Below are 23,989 nucleotides of genomic sequence, written 5' to 3'. Positions count from 1 at the left end.
CGTCCACCCGCCCCCCCCCCCCCCCGGGAACAAGCGCCCATCCGCCCGCGGCCTAGATTTAACACGCGACCACCCGGCTCCCGCCGCCAGCCGCCTGGACCCACGCGGCCCTCCGACAGGTATTTAAAAATAATTTTTTTTTGAACACTACGTCTTACTTTCGGGGGATGTCTTACATTAGCCGACCCCCCTAAAATTCCCACTACGTCTTACTATCAGGGGTGTCTTACTATCGGGGAAACACGGTAGGTCTTATTTTTGGGGAAACACGGTAGTACTCGTGAGACCTCTTTTTCCATTGCTGCGCCAACACAATGGAATCTTATTCCATTTGAGCTCAGGTCTTTGGATGATGCAAAAAAGTTCAGTTATTGAGAGAGAGCACCTTCTTCATCATGCATACAACATATTCTAGAGTGCTGCCAGCAGAATAAATACTCTTACAGATGTGAGGATTCTGTTACATATTTTGGATGATTGATTATTTATGTTGTTTATATGAGATTGGTTATTTTTGTTTTTGTGAAATACATGTAATTTGTGTGATATTGTATTTATTATTTTTATGTTTTCATTATGTATGTTAATGTTGTAAATCGCCTGGGCCTCTCTGTGGTAGGCGATCAATAAATTTTAATAAATGAAATGAAATAAATGAAAAATGAAATGAAATGAAATGACTCACCCCCACCCCTCAAAAAAATCACAGCTTCATTTGAGGCACATAACATTTGTAATGCATGGATAAGGAGCATGGGACCCTCATTGCAGCCTCTGGTCCAATTAAGAAGGCTAATGCATTTGCAATGTATGAAATATGTTTCTGTCGTTAGTTCACTACAATTCTGTAAATTATTCACTATCTCACTTATCCATTGTATGTAAAAAATTTCCAGCAAGCTGCTACAATATCTCAGATTTGGTAGCAAAACAAATTAAGGATAATTTGGCAACTGCCCGTATTGCTTCAAATCCAATTTACCTGAAGATTTGGTGCCACTTTTCAAAGTGAAAGTGTGCGTGTGCCTTCACCTGGAAAAACTGCCTATGCATAAGTGCAAGCCCCTTCCCGGCATGCCTCTGGAAAGCCCCCCCCCCCCCCATCCTTCAGGTACAGTGGCACCAGGAGGGGGAGAGCTGCTGGCAGGTTTATTAAATGTCCGTTTGTGCAAGTAAAGCACTGTTTTACCCAGGGAAATGACTTTGAAAACATATTAAAAAAACAAATATCTTGTTTTACACTAGGGATGGGTGAACTGGTTGTGACAGAACTGGCCACACCGTCCACCCATGTTAACCTTGGACTCCCGTAAAATTCAGTTCTGGCTACGACCCTGAGATCTAGATAGATAAATGTGCTTGGGCAATCTACGCAGACTCCTAGGAGGGAGGGGATGATGGAGACCACTGTTAACAGGATTATTCATCTTTCCAATACGGTACTATCAGAGAAGAATCTTCTTACATGTCCCTACAATAAAATACAATGCTTTTCAGACAAGAGTTGATATTCAAATTTGTTATAAAGTTACATGTACAACATTTCTTTCCTACAGACATGGTGAGATATCTGTGCCAACTGGATCCTTTAATTCCTAGCTTTCAATACTTTGTTCTGGAAGATATTGAAAAACTTGAACAGAAGAAAAAGAATAGGATCCATTCTAAACTGACTAATATTGATAATGTTGCCTTTAGAAATATTAAAAGATAAACAGGATATAGCATAAAATCAGCAGACAAGGATGGGGTGACTGTGATTTTGAATAGGTCAGATTATACATAAGAAGTATTCTTGCTATCTACCTTTAAAAGAGAATTCCAACCCAGACATTAGGGATGAGATTAAAGAATTCCTAAAAGTTAAAGATACTGGTGGATTTCTGAGAAGCAGAGAGATTTTTTGGAAGCTAAACATCCATTTATCCCTATCATTTACATTTTCCCTAAACTACATACATTTCTCCTTGTCATCCCCTTGTATTGGCCATAAGTCTATTTTCCAACCACTTTCCCTTTTTAAGGATTTTGTTTTTAGATCTTTTGCCACATATTATCACTACCTTTAATTTTATGAAGTGTGATGTGTCTAGATTGTTACTGGGTTTTCACTGTAATTGTGATTTACGCTTTTGATTCGTATTACATTTTATATATTTGTATATGCCTATTTATTAGAAACTCTGTTGAAAGTTTTTAATGTAATTATTGAATTAAATTTTGGGCGTCTAGTCTAGAGATGTGAATCAGAACCGGAATTGGTTCTGGTTTCGGATTCGTGGACCATCGGGAAATTATTTTTCCCACGGTCCAATCGTTTGTTTTTTTTTATCGGCTGCACTGAGCCGATAAAAAAAACACAGCCCAACCCTTTAAAATTAGTTCTTTAGTATCCCCCCACCCTCCGGACCCCTCCAACACCCCCCCAAAACTTTCTAAGTACCTGGTGGTCCAGTGAGGGTCCCTGGAGCATTCTCCCGCTCTTGGGCCGTTGGCTGCCCGTAAACAAAATGGCGCCGATGGCCCTTTGCCCTTAGCATGTGACAGGGTACCCGTGCCATTGGCTGGCCCCTGTCACATGGTAGGAGCAATGGACGGACGGCCTCTCTTTTCCCAACTAAAACTATTAGATTCACTTTACTTTATACCCCAATTTTAAAAGGCGGTAGATACGCGCACGAGTCGGGCCGATGCACGCCCTGCAGATTTTATAAGCCGCCCATAAACGTGTGCACCTCCCACTCTGTGCACAAGGCTAAGGTTTTGTAAAAGGGGCGGGGCGTGAGTGATCTGGAGAAGGCCAAGAGACGTGTGCGTGAACAGCTACGCGCGCAGGCGGGCACCGGACTCTCCTGCCACTCATCTTTACTACTCCTATGGATGGCACGTGAGTAGAAAAACAAAGCCTAGGCTAGTCAGTGGGGTTTTAAGGGTTGGGGAGAACAGTGAGAAAGGGAAGCTAATAAATCAGAGGGGTTGGGAAGTCCTATGCCTGAATGAACTGGGAATGAACTGGGGAAACTGGCAATGGCATGGACGCGCGCCCCTTTTAAAATCCCCCCCCCCCCCCCACCTATGAGATGGAAGCAGGATTTGTGTGTACATGGGCGTGCCCACTTAAAATCGCGCGTACATGTGCACGCGCTCAGCCTATTTTATACCATGCGCGCATATACGCGCATACATTATAAAACGGACGCGACTCTGGACGACAGCTAGCAAACGCGCGTAGCGGTGCGCCTATGCGGCTGTTTCAAAGTTATCGTCTAAGGTTACAGGGGCCAGGTTAGCAACAGCCTGGTGGGATGCAAACCAGGTCACAAAAGACACACCCGTCCCTCATCCCACATTTTACTGTTCCATTTGATGGGCCACCTTGCTTAATGTACCTCGTACATAACACAATACTTTTACAGTAATGAGTTTAGATTACTTCCTGCTGCCTTCATCAGGAGTCCAAAGGAAAGCTACAGTTATGATACCTGTGGCAGTCTGGCACTGTTAGAGCCTTATCAGTTTAAATTAAAATCCATAACTTCTCTTTCGACCCTAAAGCCTTATTCTCTTTCGTTGCATCGCTCACAAAACCCTCACCCCCCATCATTCCCGATGAGCAAGCATCTATGAAAGCCACAGAACTAGCTATCTACTTTGATACGAAGATAACCAACCTCCTCAAGCCTCTCTCCACCTTCCAACAGACCACCCTCCTCTCCAGCACTTCAACAACTACTCGGAACATCAAATTATTATCCTTCGAGACGCCATCCTCACTGGAAATCGAAACCATCCTCAAGAAGCTAAAACCTTCTTCTCACCCATTGGACGCAATACCTTCTAATCTTCTCTCCATCCCAAACACCATCTCAAAATCGTTAGCAGACATCGTTAACTGCTCCTTCTCACAAGGAAAGGTTCCAGACCATCTAAAACTAGCCATTCTAAAACCTTTACTAAAAAAACCTAACCTTCCGACGTCTGACCCTGCTAATTTCCGACCAATAGCAAACCTACCCTTGATCTCCAGAGTCATGGAAAGAATTGTAAACAAACAGCTGTCTGACTACCTCGAGGAAAACAACATTCTCTCTCCATTCCAGTTCGGATTCAGAAAATCGCAAAATACTGAAGCCCTTTTATCCTCACTATCTGACACCATCCTTCTTAATCTGGAAAACAACCCTACCTTCTCGCACTTCTCGACTTATCGGCCGCTTTCGATAAGGTTAATCACTCCATCCTACTGGAGCGCTTATCAGATATCGGTATCCAAGGAGAGGCATTTAGTTGGTTCAAATCATTCCTTGAGAACAGATTCTACAAAGTCAGGATTAATAACAAGGAATCACACCCAATCAAATCGAACTGGGGAGTCCCACAAGGATCATCCCTCTCCCCCACACTCTTTAATATTTATCTGCTGCCACTTTGCCAATTACTTTCCAACCTCAAACTAAAGCATTACATATTCACCGACGACGTACAGATCCTCCTACCAATCACAGAATCCCTGCAAAAAACGTGGGCACACTGGAACAGTTGTCTACAATCCATCAATAGTCTGCTTACCAGCCTTAACCTTATCCTCAACTCTAACAAGACTGAGATCCTCATCATTTCACCAGACGAAAACCACGTTCTCCTCAACTCTCAAAGCACATCCCAATTCGCCAAAGCATTCATCAACCACTCCCCTTCCGTCAGAGACCTAGGGGTTCGGTTCGATAACCACTTCAACTTAAAATCTTTCGTCCTCAACACAACCAAAGAATGTTTCTTTAAACTACAAGTACTCAAAAATCTGAAACCTCTCCTGCATTTCAATGACTTCCGTTTAGTAGTTCAGTCAATTATCCTCACAAAGCTAGACTACTGCAATTCTCTACTGCTAGGTCTCCCAGCGACAACTACCAAACCCCTTCAGATGGTCCAGAATGCCGCGGCAAGGTTACTCACAAACTCTAATAAAAGAGCCCATATCACACCCATCCTTCATTTCCTTCACTGGCTTCCCATAAAATCTAAGATTACCTTCAAAGCGTTGATGATGATCCACAAGGACATTCACGACATCGCCCATCTCAATCTAAGCTCTCAACTCCGTCTGCATACATCAGACAGACCAATCAGAAATGTATATAAAGGTTCATTATATGCTCCACCGGTCAAAACCTCACTAAGAAAGCGTGCAATCTCGACAGCTGGACCCACCCTTTGGAACTCTCTGCCTCCAGAGCTTCGTCAAGAACCTTGTCATCAAACATTTAAGAAACACCTCAAAACATGGCTTTTCAGACAAGCCTTCCCGGATTCCCAAGACCATTTTGACACAGGTCAAAGGACATAACAGAATATAATTGTCCCTCAGGGTCCCCTTTACGCTCCATTTGATTTGTTCACGTTCTCATATTTATACTTGTTCTCATTTTTACTCTCATATTTATTCTCATATTTATACTAGACCCTATGTTTTAATGTAACGCCTTAGCTGCCACTGTTATGTTGTTCTATTTACTCTATTAGAAGCTTTGTTTTAATGTAACGCCTTAACCACGATTGTTCTGTTAGATTGTAAACCGATATGATTTGTCAATTGTACAAGAATGTCGGTATATAAGAATTCTAAATAAATAAATAAATAAATAGTTCAGGTTTTGAAAAGAATTTCTCCTATTTTATGTTTTTGGAGAATAGGATCCTTCTGTGCTGACGTAATAGTGGACATAGTCTTTGAATCTCTTTAACCAAATCTAAAATGGATCTAAGACCTCAGGTTGTATAGTCACATAGACAAAAGGTGAAGACTGAACCACTACCATAATTGTATTCCGTATTATACTAAAGAAAGATAGCATACACTCAGGGCCATATGTACTGAATATTCCCTCCCCCCTAGTCACCTGATGGGGAGAAGACACTTAGTAATAGATATTCAATGGGCTGGTGAACAGGAAAATGAGCCGGGAACTTTACCCAGATATTCAGCGGAACGTACCTGGATGAGTGTTCTGTTGAATATACTGAGCTAAAGTTAGCCAGGTAACTACAGGCAACGCTTATCCAGCTACCTTTACCTGGCTAGTAGTGCTAAATATCAGTGCCCACTGGCTAAGTAAGAAATAGATATTCAATGGGCTGGTGAGCAGGAAAATGAGCCGGGAACTTTACCCAGATATTGAGCGGAACGTACCTGGATGAGTGTTCCACTGAATATACTGAGCTAAAGTTAGCCAGGTAACTACAGGCAACGCTTATCCAGCTAACTTTACCTGGCTGGTAGTGCTAAATATCCGTGCCCACTGGCTAAGTTTAGCTCACCTCCAGAACACCCCAGTACTGCTTCTTTGTAACTGCTAAATCTTGTAACGAGTTACCTGGACAACAATTTAGCCAGAGAACCTGGAGAGAGAGGGAATATTTCATTTGGGATTTTATCTGGGTAACTGGAAAAGTTGCCCAAACAAACCTTTTGACTATTGACCTCTCTACATATCTGGCCTTTCATCTACAGTCATGCTGTTAATGAACTCATGATGTGTACAGAGATATTAAGCAGAGTTATACACCTCTTGAGGGATGAATATAAATAAAAAATAACCTAAAGGCTAAAGGTTATTTGCCTTTATTTTGCCATTACTGATTCCTATTATGTGCAAAAAATAAAGGGGTAAATAATGATAACATCCACTACCAAATGCACAGAAAACAAAAAAGCCTTGGGCGGAAGATGCAGTCACGCTTCAATCAGAAAGCTTGGCCTCTTCTAATAATGCACAAGTTTTCCTTTAGTTAGTGCAACATCTCATTTCAAGAAGAATCATATGCTACGAATACATTTCCCCTTAGCACCGAACTGTCGTCTGAAAACACAGTACTGTCAGGGAATGGGCTTACAGAAGTTTTAGAGCTAAGGTGGGGAGAAAACCAGTGATCACATACCCAGCACATATCCAAATGTTCAATAATATTATTCTGTGAAGGATTCAAAGCTCTGCCATTCGGTAATTACAATATATTATTATAGCCCCAGCACATATTATAGCTGAAATGTTTCAGGCTAGGTTGAACTGCTGCTTAAAAAGAAAGCACCAGTGTACCACTGCGGTTGAATGGGTAATTACCGATCCTGTGATTTATTTAACTTGTACTAAATACGTAATTATACAGTTTTGCTGACAGTATCTAATTTAGTAAAACTGGAAAAAAAAAAAGGTGACTGAATATCTCATTCAAACCCTCAATGTTACTGCATTACTTGAGAAATGTTATCTTATTTTAAAGCATGCCCTTCTTGTGAGACCGAGCGGTGATCATTCAGGCCTGGAGACACAAATCAAGTCTGACTCCAGCCTGTTAAACCCACTTCTATCTTTATTTTACAACAAAACAATGGTAGACTGCTAGATTTCAGTAGAGTGCATTCTTCATACTTACAACTTCTTGCAGCTTCACACAATATTCATAGCTGCGACACAGTTCAGTGTTTGGACAGCAATATTCTACGGGAGTTGCCTTCCTCCTGGAGACCTGGGCCTGGTCTGACTGTCCCCACCTTGGTCCCAGATCTTATTCCTTCCTTGCTGGGGGCCCTGCCACAGAGATCTCGCTCTCTTTCAAAGGGAATTAAGGTGGACCAGGAGTCTAGCCTGGTCCTGCACAGGTTTAAGGGGGAAAATAGGGGCACTATGTCACACTTCTCTGCTCAGATCCCTTTTACGTTAAAAGAAAAGGGAAAAAAGGTCTGAAGGAGGCTATGAATTTTTTTTAAATTGAATTTACTCAGCTTTTTCAAAGCTTCCCTATATTCTAAGGGGGTAATTTTCAAAGGAGTTACGCGCATAAATGTAACTACTATTGTAGCAATTTTCAAAAGCCATTTACTCACGAAAAGTGCACTTATGCGAATAAATCCTATGGACGATTCAATGGCATATATTGTAGCAATTTTCAAAAGCCCACTTATTCGAGTAAAGTGCATTTACATGCGTAAAACCCAGATTTACCCATGTAAATGCTTTTTAAAATCAGACCCTATGTGTTAGCTTGGGATATATCTCACTGCCATATTGCGAGTCGGAAAAGGGTTGTGCTGGTGTGTTATGAGGCAGTTTTCAAAAAGAGACAATGATGTGTGCGAAACCATTCTTGAGATCTTCTGCTTTTGCTATTAAAAAAAAGTAACCTGGGGCCTGTGGACCGTGGTCAGCATTGTTTACCCAGACAGAGAAAAATAAGACCTTGGAGGAGTTTATTTTACAGACATCTATTTATGTAAATTTTCCATATGGTCATTATTGTAGAACAAAACTAAAAAGCAACATAAAAGAATAAAACTCCTTGGGGTTTTTACATTTCTGGTAACTCGCTCAAAGTTAAGCCACTTACTTGGAGGGATAAAGCTGGGGTGAGTATTGATGTGCTGATCTTGGACTGTAGCCGCTGCTTGTTATTACTAAAAAACATAAAGCACATTTACAAAACTGAGTACTCTAAATATATGACTTTGACAAGCTTGCAACTATTTACAAAAATCAAAATGTATCACTGCATAGCCTCATTTTCCACTGAAGTAGAACCATTTTCATAGGGACTCATATAATAATACAGGATATTTAATGGAAAATATATACATGCATTAAATTGATAGTATAATTAATATTAACATATCTATCTATATACTATATGCATCTATATTTCTTTCTCTCTTTTTGTGTGTGGGTATATATATGTATCGTAAAAATGTTAATGCTCCGGGTACGTTTTTTGAGCCCATGGCAACATCACCAGAAAGGGACCAGGCTCCTGAACAAGCCATGCCCGAGCAACCGAAGAAGATTCGGCGCCCCTGATAAGGAGCCATGTAGGCATCGGGGAGATCAAGCCCCAGAAGCTGAAGAAAATTTGACACAGAAGTAAAGGACATGGGGGGAAAATAGGTCTCGGTGGATGAAGATGACCCAGAACCTGAATAAATGAAATGCCAGCCGAGTAAGCATGGCCAAGGGGTTAGGGGGGGGGAGGGGAGGGGAAGAAGAGAAGAGTGGGGGATGGAAGGAAAGATTGGGAGGGTGAGAACATAGAGGGAAAACAGGGAGAGTGAGAAAGTACTGGGTGAAAAGGAAAATGAGTACCCCTACCCCCCTACACACAGTCTATCTCTCCCCTCACACTCTCCTGATACCATCTACATCCCCCACATACCCAATAACTCATACTGCCCTCTCCTCCAAACAGTGCCCTTACAACCACTCCTCCCACATAACATTCACACAAATATGCCGCGTACACCACCACCACCCCCACCCATATACCCCACTACCCCTCCACCTACACAGTGGGAGAAGCCAGAGGAGTGGGAGAAAGAGGGAGGGAGAAATAAAGGCGTAGAGAGGGTGAGAAAGCTGGGATGACAAAGGAGGGGGGAACAGCAGTACAGGGGGAGGAGTGGGAAGGAAGACAAAGAGCAGAATGCAAGAGGAAAAACACAGACTCACACACACACACACACACACACAACCTCCTTAGCACCTCCACCCTATAACCCACAGCCACTCACAGCACAGAATCACACACCCTATATACACACAGCACAGAATCACACACCCTATATACACACAACCCTGCCATGCAACCTAACTCGTTAACTGCCCCACTCAGACATGTCTTGCATTTTCCCAGTAAGCACAAATAGAAAACAGAGCAGTCCTTTCCTGCAATGGGGTTGGTGAGCAAAGCCTCTGCATATATAAACAAAAATACATACATATAATATAGATGAATACATTATAAATCCTACTGTAGTGCCACTGGCTCATCATGCATAATGATGCATGCTTAGTACAGATGTAAAATATGCAAAGGAAGGACGGATATAAGATTTTGCTTAAAAGGATTAAATGCGCAGGTACTTTACTGCTGTAATTATCTTGAATGCACAGGCAAAAAACTCTCACAGAAAGTTGCACACACATGCCACACTTCAGCATCGTGCTGCAATTAAAGCAACCTTGGATGTCGAACGACCAACAGAAGGTCAATTTGAAATATTTTAAAAAGAACATACACACAGATCACAAGCCTCAATGTCAGAAACATGCTTGTTTCACTGTTAAAAATCTGATTAACCAAACGTTACTCCAGTCATGAGGCAGATAAATTCAGCATGATGGCAACAGTTCTCTACCGCTCCCTGTGCTATTGGGTCTATAAGAAAAGCTTAGAGTTGGGCAGTGCTCACCTAATTACATTTTACCTCGGTGCACTGCCCTAACTGGACTTATTCCAAGAGGATGGAAGTTTCCCTTTCCTCTAACCATCTGTCTTGACTAAGACAGATGTACTCCAAATATATGTTTCTCTAGTGCTGAACCAATCTCTTCAGAGCAACTTTATACCAGGCAAACACAGAGCGAGCATCTTTATTAGGCCATCTGCTCCTCATTCACTTTTGAAAAAGATTAAAGTAGTACTGCACAGTACTGGGATTATTTTAGGCTAATCAATCATAATTGCACTTAAAAGTACAGTTCCTGCAATACATCCACAGTGCTGCAGAGATTAACAGATTATTTTTTTAAACGAGGCAAACAGATTTAAGCCTATATACATCCTTTTTTTTTTTTTAGGATGATACTGTTTATGTGCTAGAATCACTAAGTGCACTCTGGACACATTCAGCTTACAGAAGTGCTGAAATGTACTTTTCTCCTCTAGATACTAAAGAACTTCACATATAGAGAGCTGGAAGAAAAACCCAGGCTCTAAACCTATCAGTATCTGACAAGCAGCCTGTACTATGTCTGTTCATACAAAAGCCCACAACATCAAAGGTTACAGGAGCACACCAGACGAATCCCAGAATGCTTTGAACTCTTCCTGCTTTTATCCTATAGCATTTTGGGGTTTGTAATCCGGCTTTTGCCAATGATACAAGAAAGCCACATAATTCAGAATGCTTGGGGATGGAACTCATAAAGCCTAGACAAAAAAAAAAAGGGCAATTTCATTCATTTCTTTTAGGCTACAAGTTGAAAGGGAAATTCTCTGCACGGCTAGCCTTGCCTTTGTTGTCAGAGTTCTGGGCTACTCTACCCCTCTTTTGGGAAGCTAAAACTTCAGAAACTCAAGATTTCCTCGATGGCTTGGAAGTGAATCAGCTTGATGATCAGCAGATTGCATGACTTGATTTCTTTTCTTGTTTTATTATTACTTGATTCTACAACACCGCAAGAATAACTTTCAAACGACTACGTGCAGTAGCATAGATGCGCGTATATGGCCGGTGGAGATTTATGATAGTGTTTTATAACCCGTGCACATCACATATGTGCGTATTATAAAATATGCACATCTCTACCCAGCAACATACCCATGCTTACGCGCAAATACATGCAATGCATTAGAAGTCAGCATTTCAGTTCATTTAATGCCCTGACTTTTCCTACCCGTTGTAAACATGAGCACACGTCTATTTTATGCATGCAAATAAAGTAGGCCTTATTCGGGTAAAACGATTTATGCACATAGGTAGGTATATTTGGAAACATACGCGCGCAATTGAAATTGCCAGTTTCAGCAATCACTCCACCAGTTCGCCCATTCCTTCTGCAGGTCATTGAGAACCTCCTGGTTCTTTAGCCTCAACTCCCTACAGTTCACCCAGACCCGCCACCGGCCAATAATATACAATAAACATGTTGTATATCCTTTATGCAAGATAATTAGCAGGTGAATACTTGTGCAAGTCAGGTGGCAGATCTATGTGCGTGCAAATGTTGGCCCCATCCCAGAACACCCCTAAACTGCTCCTTATTACACATGGACATGTGCACGCTAAACCAAAAATACATGTGTATGTTTGATATTTATAAAATGGCATGTGCATGAGTAGATGCCACTTATGCGCAGATATGCACATTTTTATGTGCATAACTGAAAATTCAGGTTGCGTTCGTGGACCCTTAGGCTGAGGCAGGACTGGCACTACCTGCGGGGAGAAGCCCTGTAGGATCTCACCATCAGCAGGAAGACCTGGGCAAATCAGAGACCCAGATGGAACCTCACGTATACCAATCCTTGTTCCTCTCGGGTTGAGCCTTTGGGTGCTGGGGCTGGCAGTCTTAGGTAGGGTCTCTGGCGTGAGATGGACAGGAGGCCCTTAGAAGGCTGGGTCATAGGCAGATGGTGATTGATGTGTTGGGAAGCAGGCAGAGGTCGAAGGCAGGCGGTGGCCAGGCATGTCATAAAGCGGACAGAGGTCAGTGGCAGGTAGTGGGATAAAGGGGATTCAAGAATAGGCCATGGTCCATTCAGATATCCATCTGAAGGGAAGAAGGTGATGGATAGGCAGGGAGGTTAGGCAAGGAGAAGGACAAGAGGCAAGGAGCACCGAAGACAAACGTAACAATTCACTCCTATATGTTTCTTCCAAAATAGCTGTATGCACCGAGGTTCAACATTAGTGCGTAAAGCCTGCTTAATCACACCTGTGGTTGATCTTAAATATACTAGTGATCTATTTTAATGAAATCCATACATAATACTAATATCTCTCTTGGGACAATGGCCTATGGCACATCTAGAGTTAGCTAACTCAGCTCCTCCCCAGAACGCCTACCTCCCGCCTCAGGAATGCCCCTGACTTACCCGGCTAATTCTAGACAGTTACCGTATTTCCACGACAATAACCCGCCCACGTATATAACCCGCCCACACACATAACCCGCAGGTTTTCAAGATTTATGAAAAAAAGTTTTAATATACCCCGCCTCCTCATATAACCCGCGGGTCCACTCAGCCGACCACGAGGCTCCCTCCGCAGCGATCCCAACGCCGCCGCCTCCTCGCCGCAGCGCTCCGCCTCCCGCTGCCGTGCTGACCAACCCGGCGAAAGCTCCCAGCAGCCCTCAGCGACTCCCCCACCGGCTTCAAAAGTTGCGACGCCTCCGGCTCCGCTTCCTCTTCGACCGCTGACCACGAAAGGGTGCAGGCCTGCGCGATCGGCGCGAGGAACCCACCGGGGTAAGGCCCAAAACTTTTACACTCACCCCAGCGGGTCCACTCAGCCGACCACGAGGCTCCCTCCGCAGCGATCCCGACGCCGCCGCCTCCTCGCCGCAGCGCTCCGCCTCCCGCTGCCGTGCTGACCAACCCGGCGAAAGCTCCCAGCAGCCCTCAGCGACTCCCCCACCGGCTTCAAAAGTTGCGACGCCTCCGGCGCAGGGATAGGACGGACTCCGCTGCTGTAAAATTTTTTCTGGATAACCCGCCCACGTTTATACCCCGCGGGGGGCATGCGGGGTAGGTAAAAACGCACATTACCCGCGGGTTATGTGCGTGGAAATACGGTAATTCATTTAGCCGGATAAGCATTTAAAAAAATGTGGCTAAGCCATTCAGATAGATAACGTTTCCATTATCCATCTAAATGGCTTTTGAATATGCGCCCCATACACTAATCACACAGGATCATAAAATTACAATAGTGTCACTACAAAATCCCATAAATAGTAGTACACTGATGAGTAATAGCTAACTACATACAGCATAATCAAAATAAGTACACAAATCTAACTTTAGGAATCACGCAGCAGCAGCTATTTACAAGGGAATCAGGACTTTCTAATACACGACTGTTCATTATTATCTATGAATCAATGAAATCACCATTTACTGAATTTGACTCCTACGTTGCAGAAGAGGCGAGCTGCCATTCTACAGGGGATAGGCAGATTTGCCATCTTTAGAACTGGAATGCAGAGCTGGCCACGGGAGGATTTGTTGTAAAGCACCAAACCAAGCACTTATAATATTGAATGTGTTTAAAAGTGACTAACAGGTTAATTAACTAAACTTGCAAATGCTGATACACTGCGCAGACCTTTGGTAACAGTTTTATTTTATTTTACTGGGGGCAGGTTTCATGAAGTCACTTAGTGGCGATACACTTGGATACTTTTCTACCTGTATACTGTAACTACTTGGGTAGTTTATCTTTGAAAATTCACTAAACGTTACACAGGTACAAGAAGTACCTCTCAGTCTTTTTTTACTTTTTGTTTACTTTGTTGGTTTACTTTTTTTTTTTGTTTAGAATTAATATTTTCTTTATTTAGTAAATTAAATCAAGAATACCTGACAATAAGGAAGGTTTCATTATGTTAACAGATAATAATACTAGGAAGAAAAAAAAATAGCAAATACAATAGAAAAGGACCTCTTAATTAGATCAAAACTGAGGGGGTACCTGCATTTAAAAATCTGCAGTCAAAATGTAAAAGCATCCACGGGTGCCCAAGCCGGGAGATCTGCGCACACGTTGGCCTGGCGCTCGCCACGTGGATTTTAAAAGCTGCCGTGTACAATCGCATTTCCCGCTACATGCATAAATCAAAAATTCAGAAAAAGGGGCACGGGTGTGTCGGGAGAAGGCCAAGAAATGCGCGTGGAAATATTTACGGGCACAGGCACGCGCTGGGGGTCCCCTGCCATGTAACTTTCAAAAAAACAAATCTGAGCCGGTCAGCAGGGTCGTCATATGGGTGACCGTCGCCCGTATGACAAAGTGAGGGCAAAGGTAGCGCCGGCGCCATTTTGAATACTGGCAATACGGCCCGCGTGCAGGAGGTCGCTCCCGGACCCCTGCTGGACTTTTGGCAAGTCTTGTGGTGGGTCAGGAGGCCCCCCCCCCCAAGCTGGCCAAAAGTCCCTGGGGGTCCAGCGGGGGTCCGGGGGCGATCTCCTGCACGCGTGACGTCGGGAGCCAGGAACCAAAATGGCGCCGGTGCTACCTTTGCCCTGTCACATGATAAGGGCAAAGGGCCACTGGCGCCATTTCTCTTAACGCAGCCGTGGCTAGAGAGAGAGGGAGATCGCGTCGGGACCCCCCCACTGGACCCCAGGTAATGTAAAACATTTTGGGGGGGTTCGGGAGGGTGGGGGATTTGTTTTAAAGGTTCGGGGTGGGTTTTAGGGTTTTTTTGGTGTGCCGGTTTTCCTGCCCTCCCCCGATTTACGATTTTTAACGATTTTAAAAAAAAAACAAACCACGACGATAAGATTTCCCTCCCCCCCAGCCAAAATCGATTGTTAAGACAATCGATCACACAATTCACACCTCTATTTGAAAGTCCTATCCCTAAACTGGGTGAACTAGGAATGAGCTGAGAAAACTATGTATGGCGTCAGGGCACGTCCCTTATAAAATTCCCCCACTTACATGGTAGACAAGGCAGTTGCGCGCATGTCCATGTAAAATTGTGTGCACATGTATGCGCGTTCGGCCTATTTTATAACATGCACACATATACGTGTGTATATGCGCCTCTGGACGCGAGCCAGTGAATGAGCATACATGAGTGCCCGCGTGGCTGTTTCAAAGTTACCATTCCTATATGTGCACATTCCCCCTCTCCCAGACTGCCCATTTTTTTGAATTATACCTATGGATTGAAACTGGGTGACTATATCTAATCACTCTAGGGGGACAATTTCTACCTCCTCCTTCAGATGGTTATAGTTCCATTTGATCATTTCCCTTATAGGGGATAATTTCATAACTCTGTGCACACAGGTAAAATCCGTGCATATCTTTCACATTCCAGGCGTTACCCCAAATTTTCAAAGCTAACATGGGCATTAAGCTGGCTTTGAAAATTCATGGGTAATTGGCCTGGTATACGCACAGAATAACTCACACAAAGTCACGCCGCCTTAGAGGAGAGTGTAACTTGTGCTGATTCACCTTCGTATGTACTTCTGTAAATCGTAGGGTTCATTGCGCAAGTTCCGACTCTTCCAAACCGAGCTACGTGAGCATTTTTATGTTCAGCGAGCCCCGGGCTACTTTCAAACTGCCTTTTATGAGTACAGGGCCAGATTTTCCTGAGGTTTTACACATGTAAATGGAGTTTTGAAAACTGCCCGGGGGAGATTGTTCTGCGTATAGAGTATGTGCATAATTTGCTTGCAGGCAGGAAATCGTTTACTCATGTATTTTCAAATTTCAGAAGCATGTGCGCAAACGTACATGCATATATTTACTCCTGCTCCGAAGCCGGTATAAATGCAATTGCGGTTTTATGCGTGTAAATTACTTTTGAAAATTCAGCCCACTAGAATAAATAATTCATTGAGGCACTGCCATTTTTGGCAGCAATACTACTCCAGTTTTCTTAGTTTCCTGTTTAAATAACACGTAATATATGAGTGAACCATCTTTCCCTACTACCACTACAAATAAATAACAGACATAAATCAGCAAATTAATTCATATAAAGCTGACGAAGCAGTGCTCTGGTATTGGAAAAGCACATAAAAAATAAATGATGATGATGATGATGATGAAAGCAATTCTGAAAGCAATTTATGTGGGTAAAAATGTTTGCCCGTGTGACTCGACTGCCTGAAAGCTGCCCTCCCTGAAAGGTACATTTTTAAACCCACGCACAGGCGTCCATGCGTGCGCAGTTCCCGGCACGTGCACATGGATGCGCCGATTTTTTATAACATGCGTGCATTAAAAAATCCGCTTCCTGCTCGCACATGCATGCCCCAGTGGTGACTTGCACGTGTATGGGGGGGGGGGGGTGTGAAGATTCTAAGACGCGCACGCCGACGCGATAGGGCCTTTCCCCACTCCCCTCCCAGTCTGCTCCAATAAGGGTGCGGACTGGGAGGGAACTCCCTTAACCCCCTAGCTAACCTGCCTCCCTTTTCCCCTATCCGCTTCGACCCCTAAACCCCGGATATCAATCATTCTTTTTTTTTTGTTTTACAACTTACCCGCGGGTCCAGGGCAGGAGCGAGTTGTGTGGGTCCGGCGTCCCTGGCACGCATGGCAATGGGACAGTGGCTTAAGGGCACTGTCCCGGCCTGCCCACGCCCAGACCTCGGCCTCGCCCAGCCTGCCCCTTTTTTTCTCATCCGGGTTTTTTCCCACGCGCACCGGGAGATATGCGAGCTGCCGCGGCCCTTTGAAACTATGTGCGGCCCGGCCACTTGCGTATCTCCAGGTACTGGCGCACGTAGGCCTTTTAAAATGAGGCCGTTAATGCAGCTCAGAGCCTGCAACACGCGTGCTTTCGGCTGCAATGAGATGAGGCGTGCTTGGAGTCAGGCTTAAGGTAGGGGAGGAAATGAACGCCGGCGGATGACATTGTCAACCCCAGCCCACCATTTTCCAGCCACATTTTTACCGCAGAAAAAGCAGGCGCAGGTCTTCGCGCATGCTTTACCCCCTTGGCCAGCTTCTGAACGAAAGCATACGGGCACTCTCGCTTTGAGCATTGGCGCAAATCCGTAAGTACAAAGTACGCATGTTTTTTTTGTGTCCCTGAAAGCTGCACCCTTAAAGTCAGTGGAGGAAATAAAGAGTTCCCTAGGCTTTCAGAGCTTTAACTCATGGCCTGATTCAAGTTCTTTCCCCATAAACAACAGAGTGAAAGCAGCACCTTAATGAAGCAGGACCTTAAGTTTTACAGAAATGAAAAGGCAAATAAACAATCTGATGGACGCTTCGTCGGCACACCTGTTTCCCTTACAGCAGGAAGCAGCCAGGCCCCGTGCCAGCAGGACACCCTATCCCCCTCCAATTCCTATTGAAATAGGTTTCCTCTGCTGTTAATATAGTCACATTTCTGGTACTTCTAAGTTACACATGAAGAGCTCTCACCTGTTCCACTCCGAAAATTTGGAACAAAATACCACGCTACCTTAAGTTCAGGGAAAAAAAAAAAGCCAAGGCATGGCTCTTCAACCAGAGATCCTCCAGCACCCAACCTAATTTCCTGAACGCTCAAACTGGACTGCAAATTCTGATTCTGACTGAAAGCTGTTCGAATGTGTCTGGTGATCTAAATGTGTTGTAATCTACCTTAAAGCCCATTCTTGGAAAAAGGCAGATTATCCAATGCTTATAAATAAATAAAAAAAATGTAATATTACTTCCACTAGTAGACTCTGAAACAAGGAAGCCACTGAAGAGTAAAGAAGAGCCAAGAAACAGTATCACTACATGAACATTAGAGCTTATTTTTCTTTTCTTCCTAAGGTAAAAGCAGTCAACAGGTTAGAGTTCCAGAATATACACATGAAACCTCTGGATTTTAATTTTACATCTATCAGAATAATTATTCCCCAAAGATATAACTTCATGCTTCACAGGATCTTTTTCCTTCTTGACAAATATCCTCATGCAAGATGACCTTAGAGCCAAAAACACAAATAACTCAATTCCTTTAAAAAAAAAAAAAAAAAAAAAAAAAAAAAAAAAAGGGCTTCCAAAATACAGTCCTTGAGTGGACAAGGAATGTAGCTGATAGAGTTATTTACTACTAATTCTTGGCTGAAATCTAAAACCGATTCAGAGTCAAGTGATATTACTGCTGCTACTACTACTACTACTACCTACACCTATCACTTCTATGGCATTAATCAGCTTACACAGTGCTGTGAAAAAGCATGTAAGAGTCGAGATAATCAAATCATTCATTGTGTCTGCCTGACTGGAAGGCTGTAAGCCTTCAATATAGGAGGAAATGCTTCCATAGGAATTTGTAGACATTCATCCAAATATGTTTTAGATAACTCAACAAATAAAGCATTCTTAATGCACAGAAAATTAATATTGCGATAATTAAAAGAATTCTCCTCCAGTCTTCTTTTTATACCTAGATTAACTTCCATTAGTTTAACCCAGTTTAACATTAGTCTTCTTAACAGATCCAGTCTCTTTTTAAAAAAAAATAATAAATTCTTTGTGCTGTTCTGAAACTCATCTGGTTATTCAAATCCATAGCAGCCCCTTCCAAAGAAATGACTTTAGGATGTAAAACTGGTTTAAGCTCTGTAATAATTTGCCAAATTAGATCTAAAATAACTTAACCAGAAGTCGGGACTGTGATTTGTTGCTGGAAAAGTTCAGGGGACTTCACAGAATCCGAATATTTTACAATATGTAAATTTAAGTAATGTCATAAATTCATGATAAAAGAAATCCAATCTATCCTATCAAGCTCTGTATAGCCATCAAACTATTTCCTCAAGCTATTTAATACAGGCCTGTGTACAAATCCTCTCACCTATGCAGGGAACCCACTCAAGAAACGGCATCGTAGCAAGGAGATGTGGACATCTTAGCTCAGTCAGTATGAATGGCCATTTCTGAGATGTATATTTATTTTGGAGTAATTCAATTATATTTATTCTGTAGTGATCAAGGACTGAAAGCAAGGGTCCTAGCTAAAAAAAATCCTAAACATTTCTTTATATAATATAAGGCGTGGACATACATTTACACAGATGATCTCATTACACACTCTGCCGGCTGCTCTCCTGTTGGTATTAATGTGGACTCCATATTTATACCAACCATGCAAAGGTCAACTATGCATTAATAGCAACAGTGCAAAATTCAAACATTTACGCCTACAGTGCAAAGGTTACAATAGCATTTATAAGAACTTTGCCACATTTCTCATCCTGCAAACAAACTAATCCCACCCCATTCTGTGCCCTGACTGAAAAGCAGACCAGACAAATCAGCAAAGCTCTTTAAATCCCAAATATCTTCTGCTTCCCCAACTGACCACACTGCCCTGTTTGGTTTGGTTTGGTTTTTTATCAGTAAGAAAGCTTTCTTTCTCTTTAGCACTAAATGGACAAACACAGTATGAAAATGCATCTAGAGACAGCGTAGCCATTTTGCACATCATTTTTGAAAGCTTCCCAGGCATTCAAAAAATGTTTTTGCACTGACCCACGGCTGAGTCACCCTCCAGCCATTCAACACAAACATGTTTCTCAGATGTGAAAAGGCTGTAAGAAAAAAAAAATAGATATCTGCCTCTTGCCCAGATATGCTGTTCAACAGATAATGTTCGTGCTTGTTGTACAAGAAGGAAAACATTTTTTGGAAGGGGGCTGTGTGTGTGTGTGGAATTTTCAAACTATACATTTTGGGATAAAGGCCACTGGCGCTTGTTAACCCATGGACGTTGCCCCAAGTTTCATACAGAAAATGCACATGCACTTTTGTGTTGAAACATGCCATGGACACTAGCACCTGCTTTTGTGTGGGTGCCTTTTGAGGGGAAATTGACGTGACTCCCTCAACCAAGATATGTCCCCCAGCAATGCTTTATTTTAATGGGACTAAAAGTACAAACAGTGTGGAAGATTATGTGCACCTTTAAGTGCATTAAGGGAGGGCAGTTTTCAGATGGCTGATCTGCATGGGTAAAACATCTTTTAGCCATGCGAAAGGCTTTGAAAACGGCCTTCCCCATGCTTAGAAAAATTGGGAGTTCAATATTGCTTGCTTATTTCTTGATAGGACAGGTTTTCAGAATTCAGATTTGCTGCTTTGTCTTTTTTACCTGTTAATCAATCTGTAGGCCAACTGGGTAGGTGATAAGAGCCAGAGGTAAAGATTTTTTCTCCCTACATAAGCATTGAGTTAGCTGTCAGAAAAAAAGAGCTACAGATTTTCAGATCAGGGGATTGATATATTGGACAATTAATTCACATTTTCTGTTAATCATTCATTAGTATAAATATTCAATATAATAGCATAATGGTAGGTACCAGAATATCACTTGTATCCATATCTCACTCATGGCTGCTCAAGGAAGGCTCCACCTCTTGATAGTTATGTCTTCAATCTATCCCCTCACTTATTTATTTATTTTATTTATTTAAAAGTGTTTATATACCACTTTTACAAATTTGGTTTAATCAAAACGGTTTACAATAATAAATTAAAAAACAGTAATAAAATAAAATAAGGACTAGAAAAATTACAAAAATTAATTCAATAAAATAGGCTTAAAATAATAATAGAAACAGAGGTATGCTAATATAAATAAAAAAAAAAAACCCACAACATGATCAAGTGCCAGAGAGACCGTATGAAGTATTGTTGTATCAGGGGAGGGTGGAGAGAGGGGGGATGGGGGGGTGAAAAAGGGCAGGGAGGGAATTTTTGTAAAGGAAAAAATGAGTATTTATGAGTGTTCAGTTATCGGAATTTTGAAACAATCTGAAAAAGATATGTTTTCAGAGATTTCTTAAATTGTAGTCTATTGGATATTTGGCAAAGAAAGTTAGGTATGGAATTCTAGAGAGATGGACCTGGCCAAACAAACTGACGGAATGTCCAGAAGGCTAAATACCTGGAGATAGTGATGTCATGCGGTGGGAATGCCCCCGAGGTTCCCGCCATGGCATACTCAAAAGGAAGGCCGATGCGCGCGTGCCTAGGTGACCTCAGAGGAAAAATGGTGAACGCAATCGCCAATGCTGGACTGGGGAATGCCGGAGAGGTCGGCAAGGAGTGGCGGAGGCAGCCATCTTGCCCAATGAAGCAGAAAAAGAAGAAAGAGAGGTGAGGCAGAGAGGGCGCAGCCATCTGTGACTGACAGACGCAACAGTACCCCCCTTCTTAGGGTCCCTCCTAGGCCCCCTTGCAGGGGGTTTCCGAGGATGCGACTGATGGAAGCTTCGGATCATGTCTTTGTCGAAGATATTGACAGCGGGCTCCCAAGAGTTCTCCTCCGGTCCGTATCCTTTCCAGGAGATAAGATACTCCCATCGTTTATCTCTTTTGCGGACATCCAGGATGTCATCGACTGTATATGCGATATCCTCCTCAGCATCAAGCGGAGTGGGCTCCGGATTCTTGATGGAGAGCTTGGAAAGGATGAGTGGTTTTAGTAGTGCCATATGAAAGGCATTGTGAATCTTCATGGATGGAGGTAGTTTTAAACTATAAGTCAGATTCCCAAGACATCGGAGGATGGAGAAGGGTGCAATGTATTGTGGTGCAAAGCGTGCAGAAGGTAGTTTAAGGTGAAGGAACTTTGTACTGAGCCATACCTTGTCCCCTGGTTGGAACTGGGGTGCCTTCCTGTGATGAGCGCCATACGACTTCTTGGCCCTTTGGCCCGCCTTGAGAATCAAATCCTTGGTTTGTCTCCACAGTTTTTATAATTCAGTTGCAGTGGCTTGAGCTGCTGGGGAAGTCACGGATAGTGGCAGAGGCAATGGAGGTAATGGTTGATGACCATATACCACTTGAAATGGTGTTGACCCTGTAGCACAAGCAGGATGCGAGTTTAGAGCGAACTCAGCCCAGGGGAGTAGTTCAGCCCAGTTGCTTTGTCTAGAGTTCACGTATGAGCGCAAGATTTGTTTAAGCATCCGATTCTTTCTCTCTGTTTGTCCGTTGGATTGCAGGTGATAGGCTGAGGATAGGTTCAACGAAATGTCGAACTTCCGACACAATGCTCTTCAAAGGTTTGTGGTAAACTGAATGCCTCTGTCTGACAAAATGTGTTTGGGCATGCCGTGGAAGCAGAAGATGTGCTTCACAAACAACTTGGCTAGTTCAGCCATGGATGGTAGGCCTGGCAGTGCCACAAAATGTGCCATTTTCGAGAAACGATCAACAGTCACTCATATTGTGTTGTTCCCATGGGAATGAGTTAAATCTACCACGAAGTCAGTTGCAATGTGTGTCCATGGTTCCTCTGATACAGGCAGAGTTTGAAGGAGACCCCAGGAATGTCTGGCAGGGGGCTTCTGTCTTGCGCAGGTGGCACAAGTGGTCATGTAGGCTTAAACATCAGTTTTCATAGTAGGCCACCAGTAAAAACATTGGAGCATGGCTAGAGTGCGACTCTGACCAAGTGGCGAAGACAAGGCTTCCTTTGAAAGGCCTCTTTGAAAGTTTGAAAGGCTGCTTTGGCTTCTTTGGACTATCGGGATGGATTGGCCCCTTTTTTGGTCATGGCCGTGAGTGGTACAGTCAAGGTGGAATAATTTTTGATGAATGTACGGTAGTAGTTCGTGAAGCCGAGAAAATGGCATAAGGCTTTTAACCCTGTAGGCTGTGACCACTCTTGGATGCTTCTCATCTTTTGGGGATCCATCTGAAAACCATCTTTGGACATGATGTACCCTAAAAAGGGCACAGATTCCTGATGAAAAGCACATTTCTCAAGCTTTGTGTTTGTCTTTGAAGTACTTTTACCACATCTGCCTGATGCGTATGAAGGTCTTGAGAGAAGACCAGGATGTCATCTAAGTATACCACCATGCACTGGTACAGTAAGTCTCGCAGGATTTCATTCATCATATTCTGAAACACCGCTGGTGCATTGTGTAAGTCGAAGGGCATGACTAAGTACTCAAAGTGTCCGTCACGGGTGTTAAAGGCTGTTTTCCACTCATCCCCATGATGGATTCGGACCAAGTTGTAGGCCATTGTCAAATCCAGTTTGGTAAAGATTTTAACGCCCTGAAGTCTGTCAAACAACTTGGTTATCAGCGGTAGAGAAATTACCTTGATGGTAATTTCATTGAGAGCTCTGTAATCAATACAAGGGCGAAGGGAACCATCCTTCTTTCCAACAAAAAAAAAAAACCCTGCTGGGGACTTAGAGGGCCCGATAAAGCCTTTTTGCAAATTTTCTTGGATATAGGCCGACATGGCCTCAGTCTCAGATAATGAGGAGGTAAACCCTTCCCTTGGGCGGTTCAGATTAAGGCTTAAGATTTATCGCACAATCAAAGGTTCTATGTGGAGGTAAAATGTCTGCTGCTTGCTTGAAGAAGACGTCCTGAAAAGACGCATACTGCGGTGGTAGGCCAGGTAGTAATGGAGTAGTTGACATACATTGTAAAGGTGTAACTCTTGACAGACATCTGTCGTGGCAGCCAGATCCCCACTGTGAAAGCTCCATAGTAGTCCAATTGAACTGGGGTGTGTGTTCCTGCAGCCAAGGCAGACCAAGTACCATGGGGTGAATGGCTTTCTTGATGACTAAGAAGGAGAAGGCATATGGGCCTTTGCACTGGATGACAGCAGAAGTGGAGTAGCCATCGGAGTAGTGGGAATTCACAGATGTTCTACTAGCCTTTTGAAGATGAAATTTCCTCCGGTGTCTGAATCTACAAGTGCAAATGTCTGAAACTCAAGACTTCTGGAGAT

The 23,989-nt window shown here is 43.1% G+C and overlaps 1 protein-coding gene across 4 annotated transcripts in view; it reads right to left on the bottom strand.

Annotated features, from left to right (window-relative positions):
- Positions 1-23,989, bottom strand: part of LOC115088384 (eyes absent homolog 4) — a 193,984-nt gene that overhangs the window by 139,465 nt on the left and 30,530 nt on the right. For all 4 annotated transcript variants that reach the window (XM_029596600.1, XM_029596599.1, XM_029596601.1 and 1 more), the window contains exon 2: positions 8,386-8,452. In XM_029596600.1, the coding sequence (XP_029452460.1) occupies positions 8,386-8,452 (67 nt within the window). The remainder of the gene's footprint in view (positions 1-8,385; positions 8,453-23,989) is intronic.

This window comes from Rhinatrema bivittatum, chromosome 3 (assembly GCF_901001135.1).
Source record: "Rhinatrema bivittatum chromosome 3, aRhiBiv1.1, whole genome shotgun sequence".
NCBI lineage: Eukaryota > Metazoa > Chordata > Amphibia > Gymnophiona > Rhinatrematidae > Rhinatrema > Rhinatrema bivittatum.
Note: the sequence above shows the minus strand (reverse complement) of the source record. Positions and strands in the feature narration are given on the sequence as shown.